General features: G+C 41.6%; 1 protein-coding gene across 5 annotated transcripts; it reads left to right on the top strand.

Moving 5' to 3' along the window:
* Positions 1-8,406: 8,406 nt before the first annotated feature.
* CCNA1 (cyclin A1) lies at positions 8,407-19,718 on the top strand. 5 transcript variants are annotated; one of them, XM_010383103.2, is made up of 9 exons: positions 8,407-8,661; positions 9,882-10,070; positions 14,477-14,723; positions 14,915-15,039; positions 15,493-15,716; positions 16,816-17,020; positions 17,960-18,073; positions 19,011-19,144; positions 19,450-19,705. In XM_010383103.2, the coding sequence occupies exons 2-9, from the start codon at positions 9,906-9,908 to the stop codon at positions 19,499-19,501; spliced, it is 1,266 nt and encodes a 421-aa protein (XP_010381405.1). In that variant the 5' UTR covers positions 8,407-8,661; positions 9,882-9,905; the 3' UTR covers positions 19,502-19,705. The 5 variants fall into 5 exon arrangements, with proteins under 5 accessions (XP_010381405.1, XP_010381402.1, XP_010381403.1 ...); XM_010383100.2 differs by lacking the exon at positions 8,407-8,661 and adding an exon at positions 8,715-9,052 and having other exon boundaries at positions 9,885-10,070; positions 19,450-19,718; XM_010383101.2 differs by lacking the exon at positions 8,407-8,661 and adding an exon at positions 8,715-9,052 and having other exon boundaries at positions 19,450-19,718.
* The last annotated feature ends 250 nt before the right edge of the window (positions 19,719-19,968 follow it).

Raw genomic sequence — 19,968 nt, 5'->3', positions numbered from 1 at the left:
GTATTGGACAGATCTCCCATACAGACAATCAACAAAGAAACACTGGATTTAATCTGCACTACAGACCAAATGAATGTAATAGATATTTACAGAACATTTAATCCAAAGGCAGCAGAATACACATTCTTTTCTTCAGCACATGGATGATTCTCAAGGATAAACCCTATGTTAGGCCACAGAACAACTCTTAAAGATTAAAAAAAATTGAAATAATATCAAGCATCTTCTCTGACCACAATGGAGTAAAACTAGAAATCAATACATGGAAAATAAATAGTATGCTCCTGAATGACCAGTGGGTTGATGAAGAAATTAAGAAGGAAATTGAAAAATTTCATGAAAACATGACAGTGTCAAAACAACATACTAAACAGCAAAAGCAGTACCAGGGAAGCTGATAGCTCTAAGTGCCTATATCAAAAAAGAAGGAAAAGCTTGAATAAACAATCTAATGATGCATCTTAAAGAATTAGAAAAGCAAGACCAAACCAAACCCTAAATTAGTACAAGAAAAGAAATAATAAAGATCAGAGTAGAAATAAATGGGACTAAAATGAAGAAAATGCAAAAGATCAATGAAACAAACAGTTGGTTTTTTGAAAAGTTAAAATAAACCTTTAGCCAGAGTAACTAAGAAAAAAACAGAAAAGATCCAAATAAATAAAATCAGAGATGAAAAAAGGAGACATTACAACTGATAGTATAGAAATTCAAAGGATCATTAGTGGCTACTTTGAGCAACCACATGCCAATAAATTGGAAAATCTAGAAGAAATGGACAGATTCCTAGACATATGCAACCTACCAAGATTGAACCAGGAAAAAAACCCAAAACCTGAGCAGACTAATAACAAGCAATGGGATCAAAGCCATAATAAAAAGTCTCCTAGTAAAAAGAAGCCTGGTACCCGATGGCTTCAATGCCAAATTCTACCAAACATTTAAAGAACTAATACCAATCCCACTCAAACTATTCTGAAAAATAGAGAAAGGAACACTGCCAAATTCCTTCTATGAGGCCAGTCTTACCCTGATACCCAAACCAGACAAAGACACATCAAAAAAGAAAACTAGAGGCCAGACCGGGCACGGTGGCTCATGCCTGTAATCCCATACTTTTGAAGGCCTAGACGGGTGGATCACCTGAGGTCAGGAGTTCAAGAGCAGCCTGGCCAACATGGGGAAACCCCGTCTCTACTAAAAATACAAAAATTAACCAGGCATGGTGGCAGGCACCTACAATCCCAGCTACTCAGGAGGCTTAGGCAGGAGAATCACGTGTACCTGGGAGGTGGAGTTTGCAGTGAGCCGAGACTGTGCCATTGCACTCCAGCCCCAGCAGCAAGAGTGAAACCCCATCTCAAAAAAAAAAAAAAAAAAAAAAAAAAAGAAAAGAAAAAAATAGAGGAAACTATAGGCTAATATTGCTGATGAATGTTGATGCAAAATTTTATCCTCAACAAAATACTAGCAAACCTAATTCAACAATATAGTAGAAAGATCATTCATCATGACCAAGTGGGCTCTGGGATGCAAGGATGGTTCAACATACACAAGTCAATCATTATAATACATCATATCAACAGAACAAAGGACAAAAACCATATGATCATTTCATATGGCTTTTTATTGATGTTTTTATTGATGTTAATATTGATAAAATTCAACATCCCTTCATGATTAAAAACCTTTAAAAAATTGAGGATACAAGGAATATACCTCAACACAATAAAAGCCATATATGACAGACCCACAGCTAGTATCATACTGAATGGGGGAAAAGCTGAAAGCCTTTCCTCTAAGATCTGGAACACAACAAGGATGCCCAGTTTCACCACTGATATTTCACATAGTATGGGAAGTATGGTTAGAGCAATCAGACAAGAAAAACAAATAAAGGGCATCCAGATTGGAATGGAAGAAGTCAAATTATCCTTGTTTGCAGATGATATGATCTTATATTTGAGAAAACCTAAAGATTGCACTAAAAAACTATTAGAATCGATAAATTCAGTAAAGTTGCAGGATACAAAATCAACATATAAAAAGCAATAGCATTTCTATATGACAACAGTGAACAATCTGAAAAAGCAATAAAAACATAATCTCATTTACAAGAACCACACATAAAATTAAATATCTAGGAATTAACCAAAGATATGAAAGATCTCTATAATGAAAATTAGAAAACACTTATGGAAGAAATTGAAGAGTACACCAAAATGGGAAAATATTCCTTGTTGTTGGATTGGAAGAATCAATATTATTAAACTGTCCATACTACCCAAAGCAAGCTACAGATTCAGTGCAATCCCTATCAAAATACCATGACGTTCTTCACAGAAATAGAAAAAACAACCCCCAAATGTATATGGACCCCCCCAAAGACCCATAATAGCCAAAGTTTTCCTAAGCAAAAAGAATAAAACTAGAGGAATCACATTACCTGACTTCAAATTACACTACAGAGCTACAGTAACCAAAACAGCATGGTACTGGCGTAAACACAGACACATAGACCAATGTAACAGAATAGAGAACCTGGAAACAGATCCATACACCTACAGTGAACTCATTTTCGACAAGGATGGCAAGAATGTATACTAGGAAAAAAACAGTCTCTTCAATAAATGGTATATCCCCATGCAGAAGAATGAAAATAGACCCCTGTCCCTGGCCAGTACAAAAATCAAATCAAAATGAATTAAAGACTTAAATCTAAGACCTTTCAAACTATGAAACTACTGCAAGAAAACATTAGGGAAAATCTCCAGGACATAGGTTGGGGCAAGTATTTCTTGAGCAATACCTCACAGGAACAGGCAACCAAGGCAAACATGGACAAATTGCATCACATCAAGTTTTAAAAGCTCCTGCACATTGATTGCTTCTCGGCCTTTTGGCTAAGATCATGTGTAAAAAAGTGCCTGCACAGCAAAGGATACAATCAACAAATTGAAGAGACAACTTAAAGAATGGGAGAACATATCTGCAAACTACTCATCTGACAACGGATTAATAACCAGAATATATAAGGAGTCCAGACAACTCTATGGGAAAAAATTGGATAATCAGATCAAAAAATAGGCAATAGATTTGATTAGACACTTCTTAAAAGAAAATATACAAATGGCAAACGGGCATATGAAAAGGTGCTCAACCTCACTGATCATCAGAGAAATGCAAATCAAAACTACAATGAAATACCATCTCACCCCAGTTAAAATGGCTTATATCTGAAAGACAGGCAATAATAAATGTTGGGAGGATGTGAAGAAAAGGGAACCCCTGTACGCTGTTGGTGGGAATGTAAATTAGTACAAATACTATGGAGAACAGTTTGGAGGTTCCTCAAAAAACTAAAAATTGAGCTACCACAGGATCCAGCGATCCCACTGCTGGGTACATACCCAAAAGAAAGGAAATCAATATATTGAAGAGCTATCTGCATTCCCATGTTTGTTGCAGCACTGTTCAGACAGTCAAGATTTGGAAGCAACCTAAGTGTCACAGGTGAATGGATAAAGAAAATGTGGTACATATACACAATGGAATACTATTCAGCTGTAAAAAAGAATGAGATCCTGTCATTTGCAACAGGATGGATGGAACTGGAGATCGCTGTGGTAAGTGAAATAAACCAAAGAAAAACAAACTTCTCATGTTCTCACTTATTTGTGGGATCTAATAATCAAAACAATTGAATTCATGGACATACAGAGTAGAAGGATGGTTACCAGAGGCTGAGAAAGATAACTGGGGGCTTGGGGAAGTGACAATGGGTCCAAAAAAATAGAAAGGATGCATAATACCCACCATTTGATAGCACAACATGGAGACTGTAGTCAGTCATTTCATTGTATATTTTAAAATCACAAAAAGAGTACAATTGGATTGTTTGTAACACAAAGAATAAATGATTGAGGGGAAGGATGCCCCATTTCCCATGATGTGATTAATATGCATTGCACGCCTGTATCAAGACATCTCATGTACTCCATAAATATATACCCCATTATATATCCACAGAAATTAAAAATAACTTTCCCAATTATTTGTAATTATTTGTACAGCCATTGAAAATGGCTGTATTGTCCCACTGAAATTATTTTTTCCTTGGTGCAGAATCTGGGAGAGGCCTCAACTGTGCATCATGGGAAACTGATTTTAATAATGCATCTCTAGTTGTGCGCGTGATTAGGGACTGACTGATGGTAACTAAAGTCAGCAGAAACTTCTTCCTCTCACCAAGTTCCTGGGAGGTTGACTTCTTGATGAGTTAATTGCTAATGGAGTCTGTACCTGAGCCAGTAGAGACAGTCGTGAGGGGTATTTTTGGACATCACAATTTAGTGCTTTCCCTTGGAAGGTGCTGGATAAACACCGCTGAAAATTCCTGTTCTTTGGGTACCCCATTTCTAGGGTATATATAGACTATATTTCCTGCCCTGTCTTTTTTTTTTTTTTAGAGATGGAGTCTTGCACTGTCACCAAGTGTAGTGAGTGGCACGATCTCAGCTCACTGCAACCTCCATTTCCTGGGTTGAAGCAATTCTCCTGCCTCAGCCTCCCATGTAGCTGGGATTACAGGTGCTCACCACCATGCACAGCTAATTTTTGTATTTTTAGTAGAGACAGGGTTTCACCATGTTGGCCAGGCTGGTCTCCAACTCCTGACCTCAATTGATCCACCCACCTCGGCTTCCCAAAGTGTTGGGATTACAGGCGTGAGCCACTGTGCCTGGCCCTTGCCCTGTCTTTAAGACTTTAATCATCTTAATGATCAGATCTGGATACCGCCTCCAAGTCTTCCCAGCAACATACCTTTTTCCTTTTCTCTGAAGCTCCAACTGCTCCCCCTTTATACCTCTGTATTCCTCATGGTAAAATAAACACTAATTATGTGCCACCAGGACTGTCTGCTGTATTTCCTTGCCTGGAACAACAGCTCCTTGAGGGCAGGGATAATTTTTTATTATCATACTCATACCCAGCTACTGCCTGGCATACAATGGATGCTCAAAACACTTTGCGAAATGAATGAATGAACAGTAGACTTTGTCTAATCTCATGTATGTATTCATACTATTTTCACTTGGAGAAGGTGACTTCTTGCAAGTCTTAATGAAAACTTACTTCACCCATTATGTACTAAGGCATCCACTTTTCACAACCTGATGAAATATACTTCTTAAGGTGTGCACAGTTTTGGCTGCTTTTCAAGCTGGACTTGCTCAATGCTTTGGTCATCTTCCCTGGAGCTAAGTGCTAAAATGTCACAAATTGCAGCCGGTTCCTTGTTTCTTTCCAACATCTATCTCTCATCTTACTGTTCAAACTATGTTCTTAGTTAAAAGTATACCTGAGAATGACAGAAGCGTGTTATGAAGAGGCAAAATATGTCCCTAAATGGACCGTTGTCCTTAAATAAACTTGGCTGGTTTTTAAAACAATCTTTCTTTCAGCCTTATCCTGAAAATCAACTTGATTTTATACTAATTAATAAAAACTGATATGTTTCAACAGGAGGTTAATTACTAGCTAGGATGAACAAATGCAATAGAATAACTGCCTCTGAAATACCAAGTAATTGCTGACAAACTGAAAGGACTCTCTGAATTGTAATTTGGAGAAGGGAGTTGATTTTAATAGGACTTGTGGGTTTTAAAAATTCCTAGTAAAGGGTCGGGTATGATGGCTCAGGCCTGTAATCCAGCACTTTGAGAGGCCAAGGTGGACAGATCACGAGGTCAGGAGATGGAGACCATCCTGGGTAACACGGTGAAACCCCGTTTCTACTAAAAAATACAAAAAAAAAAAAAAAAAAAAAAAAAAAAAAAAAAAAAAAAAAGCCGGGCATGGTGGCGGACGCCTGTAATCCCAGCTACTCAGGAGGCTGAGGCAGGAGAATGGGGTGAACCCAGGAGGCGGAGCTTGCAGTGAGCTGAGATCCAGCCACTGCGCTCCAGCCTGGGCAAGAGCAAGACTCCTCAACAACAACAACAAAATTCCTAGCAAAGAATTCAGCTGTCATCCTTATTTTGAAAATTAATCCTAGAGTTAAAGCTAGTTGAGCATTCACTGTCAGGTTGGAAGTGCTGACCAACGAACTTTTTAAGTTAAAAAAAAAGCTGTTATATTAGTATTTAAGTTATGCCAAATATTTTAGATATTAAAAAAGTTGTATTTACAAGTATGTTGTTTAATTCTCAATATATTACCAAATATATAGTTTATTTAAAGATGGGAAAAATTTAAATTTACTTATGTTTGAGTTCTAATCCTATTTTGCTATGCAAATCTAATCCTGATTTGCATAGCAAACTCAAGATTAGATTGTAATGCTGCTAAATGTAACATTATAATTATGCATTTCACTAAAACTGTGTAATTTGTGAGAAAGTCCTTTCTACTCCCTCTGCTCCTTTTGTTCTTAATTCTAAGGCCAAGTTTTTAGTTTAGATTTTTAAAGTAAAAATCGAACACCTATTCAGTTAAATTTGTTTTTATGTCATTGTCATAAATCATTACTCGTTGGAACACAATATTCAATGAAGGCTTTTTTTTTTTTTTTTTTCTGATATGGAGTCTCACTCTGTCACCAGGCTGGAGTGCAGTGGCCGGATCCGGGCTCACTGCAACCTCCGGCCTCCTGGGTTCAAAAGATTCCCCTACCTCAGCCTCCCTAGTAGCTGGGACTACAGGCGTGCGCCACCACGCCCGGCTACTTTCTGTATTTTTAGTAGAGACAGGGTTTCACCACGTTGGCCAGGATGGTCTCTATCTCTTGACCTCGTGAGTCGCCTGCCTCGGACTCCCAAAGTGATGGGATTACAGGGGTGCACCATCGTGCCTGGCCTCAGTGTAGACATTTTTTAGAGCCAAGAAAGTCATAAGTATTGCACAAGTTATACACGTATCTCAATTTACATGCACACATAGATATCAGTTCATCGAACACACTCTCCTGTTTAAGATATGACCAGAGGCTTGTAACGACGATGTAGAATTCTAAGCACAATAAAACAGTCATAAACTATGTAACCATTCCCCTTTGCCAAGTCTAGCAAAGTGGATGGAGCAGGAAGAAAGATGTTCATGATAATCCTATTTCATATAGATTAAGGTTGGATTAGGGTGCAGCCATTCAGTTAAGAGGAGGGGTATTAAATTATCCGAGGGTCTCATTTGGTTACTTTTTAAAGGCTAAAGATGGCTGAAAGTCATTGGACACCTTTGTAGCCTTGTCATCTGGTCCTGGCCAGATCTGAGTTGGGAAAAACCAGCCTCAGAGCGACTTCAACCCTGGTTTCAGCTTCAGCCCAGAAAAGCGGATCAAAACGACAGGTTCCACGAACAAACACTGCGCCAGCGCCTCTGTTTTGGAGAAAAGAAAAAGGGCGTAAGGTTTCGGTCACTTTTGTCCGAGGAAATCAGATGAAAAGGGGTGTACAAAGGACCAGGTCTCGTGAGCGCAGCCAATCTTGTCCGCTCCCAAGCGACTCGGGCTCTTGGCAGGACTTGCCGCAGAGTCCCTGACGCAGTTAAGCCACTGAGGCCTTCAGCGTTCCAGGAAATAACAACACTGTCGGCAGGTGGGGGAGGGCTCCTGGGAAGATATCCAACAGAGGCGCCAGGCAAGAGGACAGAAATACTCCTTTCATTCACCTTGCGAAGCAGAGCATTTGGTCCCCGTCGGCGTCTGACTGTTGTGGCAATCTAGATGTTACCAGAGTTCCCGTGTTTCCTTCATATTCAAAGGCACAGGAAATCGGGGGTGCAAGAGGACTGCTGTCTCTCAAGGAAACGTATCTCTCTGTGACAAACGTATAGAAATGAGTTTCATGTTGAACAAGATCTGTTTCTGCGTTCCTCCCTCATCCAGCCTTGATTCTCCAGATGCTTCCCAACTTCTTATTAAGATTTGACTCAACTGCACGGCTTTCAACCCGCGCTTTTGTTAGAATACTTCTATTTTCACCCTAAAGCAATGCCCACACTCAGTTTGCTTGGTAAAAATGTTAATAACGCACACTTTAAAAAAAGGCGATAACCGTTGCTTGCATAAAGTGGCCATTTGAATACACTTTGGGTCTGATTTAGAGATTTAGGGGTGTTTAAACAAAAAAGCAAAAGTAGTAACAGACTACAGCATTGGTAACGTGTGTGTGCATATATACATTTTTTTTTTAAATAAAGTTCGATTATTTCACCTGGCTTGTCAGTCACCTATGCAGGCGTCTGAGCCCCCGGGTTTCCAGGAGCCCTCCGTATAAGGACCCCAGGGACTCCTCTCCCCACGCGGCCAGACCGCCCGCCCAGCCCCCAGCCCGGAGCGCTGCCACCGACCCCCTCAGCGTCCCAAGCCCCAGCTCTGTCGCCCGCGTTCCTTCCTCTTCCTGGGCCACAATCTTGGCTTTCCCGGGCCGGCTTCACGCAGTTGCGCAGGAGCCTGCGGGGGAAGACTTCTCGTGGGGACCTCGAGCACCACGTGCGACCCTAAATCCCCACATCTCTGCCGTCTCGCAGGCCACATGCACCGGGAGCCGGGCAGGGCAGGTGCCGCCCGCAAGGACCCCCAGCGATGGAGACGCCACACTGCCGCGACTGCACGTGGGGCCACCCCGCCGCGTCCCGGCCGCCGCCAGGCAGGAAGCATAGGTGTGTGAGCGCACCCAGAGCGAGCCGCGCCCTCGGGCCAGCGTGGGCAGGGCGCCGCAGCCTGCGCAGCCCCGAGGGCCCCGCGTCGCTCTCCCGAGCCAGGGTTCTCAGGAGCGGGCAGCGCAGGAGACGTTACAGGGGGTTGTTAGCGGCTGTTGGGAGAACGGGTCACAGAAACAGTCCCTTCCAAAGCCGGGGCCATCGTGGGGTGGGCGAGTCCGCCCTCCCAGGCCGGGGGCGCGGACCAGAGGGTACGTGTGCAGACGGCGGCGGCCGGCCCCACCTCGCCCGGGCGGAGACGCACAGCTGGAGCTGGAGGGCAGTCGCCCGTTAGTCCCGCAGGGGCCTGAACGCCCAGGGGTCGCGGCGCGTCCTACCAGGAGCGAGTCAGGTGAGCAGGTCGCCATGGCGATGCGGCCCCGGGGAGCGCACGCCAGCCGCGGTCGGCATGGAAACGCTCCCTCCGGGAGCTGTCCGGGAACGCCGCTGATTGGCCGATTCAACAGACGCGGGTGGGCAGCTCAGCCGCAGCGCTGAGCCGGGTCGCCTCCCAGGCTGGAATCGCTCATCACTTGGTACCTCCCTCCCCGCCCTGCCCCGCCCGGCCCCGCCCGGCCCCGCCCGGCCCTGCTCGGCCCTGCCCGCCGCTACCTCTTAACCCGATCCTCCAGTGCACTTGGCAGTTGTTCCAGACACGTAGAAAGATATCGCCGGGAAGAGCTGGGCCCGATTTGGGGTCCAGGCAGGTTTTGAGGACTCCTATCTGGTGGGAGGAGGCCGCAGTGCACCACCCTGCTTGTCACTTGGGATGGAGACCGGCTTTCCCGCAGTCATGTACCCTGGATCTTTTATTGGGGGCTGGGGAGATGAGTATCTCTGCTGGGGAAGACCGGGGCTCCCAGATTTCAGCTTCCAGGTAACGTGGGTTTAGTATCCCGACTTGGAGGCTTGTCAGAATGTTTCTCTCCTTCCAGCCCAACACGAGGTCTTGGGATAAAAAAAACCCCTCAGAAATTCAAATGACTGTTTTAATTCAGAGCAACTTTGATCGCTTGTGCGGTCGCTCATGCCCTTTCAGCACTAACAATTGCTGGGAAGATCAGCAATTGGTGTTAGTCCATTTGCTTGGTGCTCTCCCTCCTAGAGGTTCTCTTGTGTCCTTGGAGCCCCGGGTGGACGGGGTTGAGTAACCAGCCTGTCTGTTTCTCTTTCCCTGGTAGCAGCAGCCTGTGGAGTCTGAGGCAATGCACTGCAGCAACCCCAAGAATGGAGTTGTGCTGGCTACAGTGGCCCGAGGTCCCGATGCTTGTCAGATACTCACCAGAGCCCCGCTGGGCCAGGATCCCGCGCAGAGGACAGTGCTAGGGCTGCTAACTGAAAATGGGCAGTACAGGAGGACCTGTGGCCAGGTAATGACTCAGACGCATTGGGAATGATGCTTGTGGAGAACGGCTCTCCTGCTTTGGTGCCAGGTGCTTTTCTCTTGCCTTTGTACCTACTACTCCCCCTGAGTATTACAACCCTGGAATCTGGACAATTGGGAAATTGATCTTTCCTTTCCTTTCCTTTCCTGTCCTTTCCTTTCCTTTCCTTTCCTTTCCTTTCCTTTCCTTTCCTTTCCTTTCCTTTCCTTTCCTTTCCTTTCCTGTCCTGTCCTGTCCTGTCCTGTCCTGTCCTCTCCTGTCCTTCTCCTGTCCTTCTCCTTTCCTTTCTCCTTTCCTTTCCGAGACGGATTTTGGCTCTTGTCGCCAGGCTGGAGTGCAGTGGCGCTGTCTCGGCTCACTGCAACCTCTGCCTCACGGGTACAAGCAATTCTCCTGCCTCAGCCTCCTGAGTAGCTGGGATTACAGGCGCCCACCACCATGCCCGGCTAATTTTTGTAGTTTTAGTAGACAGGGGATTTCACCATGTTTTGCAAGCTGGTCACTAACTCCTGACTTCAGGTGATCTGCCCACCTCGGCCTCCCAAAGCGTTGGGATTACAGGGGTGAGCCACGGTAGCAGGCCAGTTGATTTCTTAAGATCACCTTGAGGGGTTCGGTTTTCAGCTAGAAATAGTGATTAGTTTTCTTTGTTATTTTTTCCACTATCAAGGAAATAGGTCTAGGAACTGTTTGGATTATGTATATTAAAGTAATTTAAGGGCTGGGCTAAAAGGAAATGTGAATGCTTCCAAATAAACTGTGGAAGTGGGGTTCCTCCAGGTCAGAGCAGTGTTCACATTGATGCAGGCTGTGCCTAAAGCAAACCTGGATAATCTTGGCTGTGTTCATTGGGGATAGTGTTAAAATCAGGATTAGATTAGGCTAGACTCAATTACTCCAAAAAGCATGCTTTGAAAGCAGACATCTTCCCAGTACTGACTAAGCAGCTACGCTAACAGGTAATGGTCCCTCAGGTATTAGTTGTGTGAACTTAACTGATCATAGATACCTTAACAGACAAAAACTATACCTTTCCTATTTCATAGGTGAGAAAATCTGAAAGGTTTAAGACTCTGCCAAAAGAAAGTTATGATAGAAACTAGATTAGAAGCCCCTCATCTACTGACTCTTCACGTGATCTGTTCAAAACTTTGGAGAAAATTGAGTGGAAGTGGTTTTAACAAATTTTAATTTGCTTAGCGATGTTTGCTTTTTAAAACTTAAAGCCTGAGACTTGGTTCTTATGAATTGTCAGTTGTGCCTATGTTGAGTGGTCACATTTTAAATTCCCAGTTGCTAACCTCTTATGTTACCTGGTGCCACTTCTGCATTTCCCTGTATCTATCCTCTACAACCTGCTTAGAAATCTATTTTGCATCTTCCTTTCTCCATTTAATCCTCGGTAACCTCCTCCTTCATGCTCACTCTCAGCTGATGACTTTGTATCTTATTTTCCTAAAAATATAGAAACATCCAGAAGAGAATCTGCACATGTTCCTGTGTGCCATATAATCTGCCATCCACAACCTGTTATGTGTCTGCTATGTCCCTGCTGTCATGCGAGGTCGCCCCCCTACCCCATGTGTACAATATACTCATGTCTCCTTGTTTCTTCAAGGATGTCACTCTAGCCACTTTTCTTTCTCTCGTTAGTTTTTTCTTTTCTACTGGGCCCAACCTGTAAGCATACAAATATATTGCCATTTTTCCATCTTAAAAACCTGTCAACTAAACGCTCCCACTGAGTGTTACAACCCTGGAATCTGGACCACAGGGAAGAAGTTGATTTCGTAAGATCACCTTGACCCGTCCCTTTTTCAGCTAGAAATGGTGACGAATTTTCTTTGTTAGTTTTCCAATATCAAGGAAATTGGTCTAGGAACTGTTTGCATCATGTCGATTAAAGTAATTTAAGTGCTTAAAGTAATTTAAGTAATGGGACAGAAGCTGTCCCATTTAAAGCCACCTATCTTGAGAGTTTGTCATATCTCGACATATATAATGTTGCCTTTCCCAGTAACATGTAAGCTCCATCCAGGTGTTGATTTAGGTTGTCATGTTCACTGTTGTGTGTCCATTACTTTGAACACTGCCTGGGCCTGACCAGGATGGCACACAGTGTTTGCTGGATGAATGCTCTCTGTCTCTAGTTCTTTTTCTGCTCTATTTTGACTCAATTAATAGTCTTTTCCTTCCTCGACTGATCAACATTATTTGACATGGTTGATCATTCTTTTTTCCTTGAAATAATTTCTTCTCATTCAGCTTGTAGAACATCACTCTCCAAGTTTTCTACCTAGCTCACTGGCCACTCTTTGATATTCTAATTGCTACTTATATATCCAGTCTCTACAAGTTAAAATGCCCTATGGCCTAGTCTTTGATCTAAATCTTGCACTCAGTCCCTTAGTAGCCTCTTAGTCTCCTAGCATTAAACACTCTCTATTTGGTGGACTGATATTTCTATCGCTGGCCTGGGCCTCTGAGCTTTATTGCAGGCTCACACATTCAGGAGTCTACTTGGCATCTCCACTTAGATCATATAGTAAGCAACTTCATGCTTGTGTAAAACGAAACACCCGTCCTTTTCCCTACTCCCAGACTGCTCTTCCCAAGTCTTCCTTATCTCAGTAAATGGAGTATCCATCCTTCCTGTTATTTAGCCTCCAAACATTTGTCTTCCTCGATTCCTCTTTTTCTGTCACCCCACATCTAATCTAATGAGAAAATATTATTAGCTCTACTTTTTAAATGTCTAGAACCATTCTACTCTTCACAGTTTACAATTACTTTCCTGGTTCAAATCGCTATTTTGTCTCACTTAGAATTTTCAAGTTTTGTAATTGATTGACTTACTTACTCTCCACACCTGTGCACAGCCAGAATAATCCTTTTAAGACATAAAAAGATTATACCACTCCTTTGTCCCAAATTCCAGTGGCTCCTGTCCCTGCATAAAAGCCAATTCTTAGATCAGCTTTGGCAAGCCAACAAAAACAAAATAATAGTAATGAAAACTTATCCTTAATTGGCCTATGGTAAGTCCCTCATGATTGGCCTCTCTTTTCTTTCTGTCTTCATGCCCTATGTGACTGTCTCACTCTGCTCAGTTTGCTCCTACTGTGTCTTTTCTAGTTTGTTTTCCTTCCTCTCCCACAGACTAGAATATAAACTCCATCAGGTAGTTCTTTTTAAACATTTTGTTCACTGCTAAATTATGGGCATGAGAAAAACTTCTAGCACATAGTAGATACTCAGTAAATATTTGTTTATTAAGTATATGTCCCAGCCTATGGACACAGTGTCTATGTAGCAAGAGTCAAACTTGGCAGTAACTTGGAGTCCTGGTTGTAGCAAGAGTCAAACTTAGCAGTAACTTGGTTAGCTGGTTACAGTAACTTATGATTGTGACTCTTTGTTGTCTTTGTGATTTCCCCCCCATTACTACCTGCTGGATTTCAAGTGTTCATTTTCCTGCTAGACATAAATCATGTATTTAACTTGGTAAATAAAAGGGAAAGTTATGGAACCACCATAACTTAGAAGTCGCCTTCAACAGTACACATCAAGATACATTATAAACAAAATGGTAATGTGGTAGACAGAGCTGGCATTTGCATAAATATAGCTCAGGCTCGTAGAGCTTGCCCACCTGCCGTGACTCAGCTGACATTCACGCCATCTAGCATGGCTCACCTTAATATGCAACAGTGTTTGATGCATTATGCTTGTTCACTGTGGTGGCACCACAGTTGTTCCCATTGTTCATGTTATAAGAATAGAGAAAAAGGAGAAGTGACTGAGAAATTTCCCCAGGAGTAAATGCATTATGTCATACGTAAAGGTTCTGTGGCTTGTAAGAGAATTTAGCAGCATTTGGAAGTTTGGAAACTTCCAAAATCATCATGTTTCTTAATAACTGGGTATGAAATGGAAGCATTATAGGGGCCATCTGGCTAAAAAGTTATTTATTTAAGGAGGAGGGGAATTGTAGGAACTCAGTCACTGCATCAAGAGTTATGCAGACTACTTATAAAATCTCATGATGCTATAAATATAAAAGCCAATTTACAGTTTTGCCTTTATATGTGGTACCTATTTCATTTTGTAAGAGAGCTATAGGTTTTCTTTTTTCTACAATCTTGAGTTTCCTTTGATAACTATGTGATTAAATTTTAGGTAGCTCTTTCTCCAAATATCAAATGTAGACAAAGATAAGGGGGCAAAAATTACACTTTTGAAGATTTATTCTTGGAATTAAATTGCCGACATAGATTTTTCAGTTTAGAATTTATCTTACCTTCCCAGGCTGTTGGTTTGAGTCACGGAGGTTCACATCGCCTCTGTGGTCTTTGACGTGGCCTCTAACAAAAGATTTAAACGTTTTTTAGGGGTCCACAAGAATCAGGTGTTATTCTGGATCAGAAAATGCCTTCCCTCCAGCTGGAAAGAAAGCGCTCCCTGACTGTGGGGTCCAAGAGCCCCCCAAGCAAGGGTTTGACATCTACATGGATGAACTAGAGCAGGGGGACGGAGACAACTGTTCGGGCAGAGAGGGGATGGCATTTGAGGATGTGTATGAAGTAGACAGCAGCACACTCAAGTCAGACCTGCACTTCCTGCTGGATTTCAACACAGGTAACTAACTTGCCAATGGCTGATGGCTGATGGTACCCTGTATTTATAACTGCCTGCAGCATTCAATAGCTAGTACCTAGCAAGAGAAAAACAGCAAGAAATAACTATATTCACAACTGCCTGTGGAGGGTTAGTGGCTTGGACAAATGGTTAAATTAAATGAGTTATCTGACAATGTTGAATTCTTGCAGTTTCTCCTATGCTGGTAGATTCATCTCTGCTCTCCCAGTCTGAAGATATATCCAGTCTTGGCACAGACGTGACAAATGTGACTGAATACGCTGAAGAAATTTATCAGTACCTTAGGGAAGCTGAAGTAAGTTTTCCCACCTTCTACTTCAATCTTCAGGACCCAAACTCTTATTATTAAGATAAACTATATACTCTTGGCTCATAACCACTAGTGAATGGCACTCTTATGCCAGCTAAACATAAGAATATCTATGAAAAATAATAATTGTGATGGCAAGTAGCAATTGCTTGGACTATTTCTACATGATTCAAAGGGTTTCTATGTGAAATATTTTACTTTTAGGAATAATTCATATTGCCATTCTCCCCTGCCCCCCCCAACCCCATGTTATTTGCTAAACAATTACTTTATAGAACCAGAAATTTACACTTTCTTCCTTATTATGATAAAGATTTATTTGGCTCTGATCAGGATCTTTCCAACCTTTGCTTGTGAGATTTTTAAATAGTAACTGTATTGTGGAATGATCTTTCTGAAATTGCACCTACTTAAATATCAAAACCTTTTCCCAATCAGATAAGGCACAGACCCAAAGCGCACTACATGAAGAAGCAGCCGGACATCACGGAAGGCATGCGCACGATTCTGGTGGACTGGCTGGTGGAGGTTGGGGAAGAATATAAGCTTCGAGCAGAGACCCTGTATCTGGCTGTCAACTTCCTGGACAGGTTCCTTTCATGTATGTCTGTTCTGAGAGGGAAACTGCAGCTCGTGGGAACAGCAGCTATTCTTTTGGCTTCGTAAGTGTTCTTTCAGTTTTCATAATATGAAACTATCACTTGTCAAAACACTGAATTTTTGTCCTCCATTTCTTATCGAAGAAATGCAATGCTTGATAATTAAAACTATTCATGTCTCCTTTGATAAAAGATCATCCTCTTCACAGGATTGACTGAGAAACTGAATCTTACCACATGTTTACTCTTCAATCACCTGGTTGTGGTTTATAGCAACAAGTTCAATGTCATGACTAAGGCAGCCATCAGCTCAAATTCAGGATCTAATTTAACTATTTTGCAGTGTACCTTTTGGCTATTTCCTATCTATTAAGTCCTATTTAAAGACAGTGTGGTTACAAAACGCTATCTTCATGATCTAGCAAATGGCCCATAACAACAGGTTTATTTGGTTACAGTGAATAAACTACTTCAACGGGTTCCTGTTACTATCAGTCATTTGTAACAGCACCTAATTGTGTGGGCTGGGTTGTGGCTGAGCTACCTTTAAGTGACCTGTCGCTGAGTGGTAATTTCTTTTCTGTTCTTTTGGTCTCAAACATTCTATTGCTAATGCATAAAAACTTGCCAAAATTCCCCTAAAGAAAGGGGAAACAAAGGCAGAAGGAAAGAATTGATCATAGTGAAATTATATCATTATGTCTCTTGGCTATAAGCATCATTTGCTAATTCAGTGGAGAAAGTCGAACAGCATCTTTTTAAAAACTAGAGGCTTGTGGAGTTTGTTTCTATCATTGTGTTAATCCTAACACTTTTTTCTGTGAAATGATTTGAGGTCTGTAGAATGTGTAGGAATTTACCTGTAGTGTCTGTCATTCAGAATCTTTCAGCGTATCACAGGCCCAAAGCTAAAATTCTCAGTTGGAAATTATTTGTTACTACTCCTAGCAGTAAATATAACATATCCTTGTAATAATCATGCTCTTGGTCCAGAAACACGCTCCTAATATTTTCATAGCCTGGAGTCATTTAGTGGTATTTAAGTGGATATGTGGCTGCAAAGTAAGTCTGCAAGGGCCGTGTGAAGAGGCATGGCTTATGGTAGCACAGGAGTAGAGCTATAGGTTCCAAGTTTTACTTCTAAAAACTCTTCCTTTCCCAGGAAATATGAAGAGATATATCCTCCTGAAGTAGATGAGTTTGTCTATATCACTGATGATACATACACAAAACGACAACTGTTAAAAATGGAGCACTTGCTTCTGAAAGTTCTAGCTTTTGATCTGACAGTGCCAACCACCAACCAGTTTCTCCTTCAGTACTTGAGGCGACAAGGAGTGTGCGTCAGGACTGAAAACCTGGCTAAGGTGTGTATACCATGTGATTTCCAGGAACTTCCAATGCCAAGGATTGTAAAAATCAACTTTTCCCAATTATCCTTCAGTTCTTTCCTTTTTGGTTTTCTTCCCACAGGCCCAGAAAAACTGTTCCAGTGCTGAAAGAGAGCTAATTTTAAGAACCCAGCTTTTGGTTATAAGGCATTACTATTGACTATGTTTGACAGGCACGGGTTGTCTGATCACCCAACTGTTTAAAAATTTAAGCTTGGAAACTGTTCCCTTATTGGATACAGATCACATACAAACAAAACTTCCTAGGTTTATAGAATGGGAACAAAGTAAATCTAGTTTAATATGGTTCTAGTCTCATCCTAATATATTACTAAGTAATGAGCATTATTTGGTTGTTTGGAGTTATAGAACTTTAGTTGAAGGCATTGGAGTATTGGTTTGGTCAACTGGGTTTCCAGCGACCATAATCTAGGATATCTGGTATTTATGTGCTGTGCATAGAGTAGCAAGGATGTCCACATGTTTTACTATGTTTCTTCTAATATGAAATGTTCCCACTGGTGCTGTCCTAGTCTCTGAACTGCATGCATTTGCCTGATAGATTAATAGCGTTAATGTTTTTGTCTTTTGGCTAAAATCTCTGTTCCAATTCCAGCTGCCAGAGCAGTGCTACTTTATCTCAGCATAAACATAAGCATAAGAAAAGCAACCTATCACCTATCCTTTGGGAGTAGGCCAAATACTTTTGCAATGACATTTTACCAAAACATAAATGTTACTGTTGTTATAGACAGGCATACCAATTACTAACCCAGTAAACAATCTTGAGCATCTATTTCTATAGATGCCGACTGAACAAAGATAAGACACCATTTATTTCCTTGCCATTTCCAGGCTTACTTGTGACCTTAATCACATTTCTAATTCCAATGTGTTTTCCTCTCTTGTGCTTAGTATGTAGCAGAGCTGAGTCTACTTGAAGCAGACCCATTCTTGAAATACCTTCCTTCATTGATAGCTGCAGCAGCTTTTTGCCTGGCAAACTATACTGTGAACAAGCACTTTTGGGTAAGATCTAACTTCTTTCTAGATGAAATTCAAGGTCTATCTAGAATGGGCTTGCCTCTTATGAGGGCAAGTTAGTTCACTGAGGATCTAGTCATCTTGACAGCAGACCACATGCTGCTGAGTCTTCCAGGTCAGTCTTCATGGCTTTGACTCAGTGGCTTCACTCTATGAGGAGTGAGATTGCAGGAAGTCGAGGAGATAGTATCGCATGCTCCTTCAACAGAAGCAGGCCTGGAAACCCCAATGCCCACTGGTATTCAGGGAGGGCCCTTGAGGTACATTGACTGCTTCAAGCAAAAGTTGTTGACTTTTACCCTCTATATTAAAACAAACAAACAAACAAACCTGGGTCCAATTAGGATGGCCAGAAGATTGCACTTCAAGCTTTCAAGACAACAGGGTAGTAAAGTGTTGCCTCTTGCCCAAGAAGGTGACAACATCAGAAAAAGACCCCTAGGTTTGGCTCTGAAGGCTCACTGCTGTACTAAAAGAAGGGGGGTGTCTACATTTATTTTCATGAATGCTTATGTTTTTTTCTGCTGCATTTTCTTTTTTAAAAAATTTTCTTTTACCTTTTTAAAGCAGTTCTTATTCCAGCACTGCAGTGTTTTGACTAAAAATTTTTCATATTGTGTACAAATAGAATGGTCAGCCAAGCAGGGCTCTATAAGGGCCAGTAAATATTTCACTCATGAGGGAACAAGGAAAGTGATCCAGCCCCAAGTTGAGCATTATAAATTTATAATACGAGAAAATTTAGAGTCCTGGCTGTACTTTCTGATATTTTCCATCTAAAGTCTCTGAAGGGGGTTCTGGTTTCTTTTGAGATGAATGTGAATGTTTACTAAGGGATTAATTCCCTTTATTTCAAATTGGTTATTTTCAGATTTCTAATGTAAAGTTACATGAAGCAATTTTTTTCTTTTGTCTTGATTAGCCGGAAACCCTTGCTGCATTTACAGGGTATTCATTAAGTGAAATTGTGCCTTGCCTGAGTGAGCTTCATAAAGCGTACCTTGATATACCCCATCGACCTCAGCAAGCAATTAGGGAGAAGTACAAGGCTCCAAAGTAAGTCACTGACATTTTCATATCTTAGCTCTCTATTTAAAGATTAATGGGTTATAGTAATGGTTACTAGATTAAAAATAGATTAAATTGTATATCTGGTGCCAGGTTGGAAAAGTAAGGTTACATGTACAAATTTACAAATAAATTTGAAGAGATCTAGATTTATAATTTGTCACCTTTTAATACTTGTAGTCAGCCAACTTCCTTCCATTCTGTTAAAATTACTGGAAAGTTTTCTGTGGCCTGAGATTTTATCAAACTGAAGTCCTTGGCTTGTGCTGACCTTGCTTTTGGTCTTGTTTCAGGTACCTGCATGTGTCCCTCATGGAGCCACCTTCAGTTCTTCTTCTACAATAAGTTTCTGAACGGAAGCACTTCCAGAACTTCACCTCCACATCAGAAGTGCCATTAATTGTCATAGGCTTCTGCAGTTTGGATCAACTAATGTTGTTTACAATATAGATGACATTTTACAAATGTAAATGAATTTAGGTTCCCTTAGACTTTAGTAGCTTGTAATATAGTCCAACATTTTTTAAACAATAAACTGCTTGTCTTATGACCATGTGTTAGACTTATTTACTAATTATCATGGCTGACATATTCGTCTGGAATGTTTGTTGAGAGTATTAAAAGTGTTATCTCTATTTCAAGCATCTTCAAAACTGGTTTTGTAAACGTGGCATGTTATTAGGATTAAGTGTTCCAAGGTATCCAGGGATATTCACGGTTGATAAATGGCTACTCTGAGGCTTTTTCCTTCCTGTCTCTTTATTTCCCAGGTAGCTCTCCATAGATTAGTAAAGGAAGGAAGGGACAGCCTA

The sequence above is a fragment of the Rhinopithecus roxellana genome, chromosome 18 (genome assembly GCF_007565055.1).
Source record: "Rhinopithecus roxellana isolate Shanxi Qingling chromosome 18, ASM756505v1, whole genome shotgun sequence".
NCBI lineage: Eukaryota > Metazoa > Chordata > Mammalia > Primates > Cercopithecidae > Rhinopithecus > Rhinopithecus roxellana.
The sequence above is the reverse complement of the archived record's forward strand: the minus strand, read 5'-3'. Positions and strand labels throughout refer to the sequence as shown.

Bases quoted from the DNA above. Each gene is read 5' to 3' on its own strand.
- CCNA1 (XM_010383098.1), top strand. From the start codon at position 9,470: ATGGAGACCGGCTTTCCCGCAGTCATGTACCCTGGATCTTTTATTGGG. The intron at 10,071-14,476 runs GTAATGACTCAG...AACGTTTTTTAG, and splicing joins ACAGGAGGACCTGTGGCCAG to GGGTCCACAAGAATCAGGTG. The intron at 15,717-16,815 runs GTAAGTGTTCTT...TTCCTTTCCCAG, and splicing joins GCAGCTATTCTTTTGGCTTC to GAAATATGAAGAGATATATC.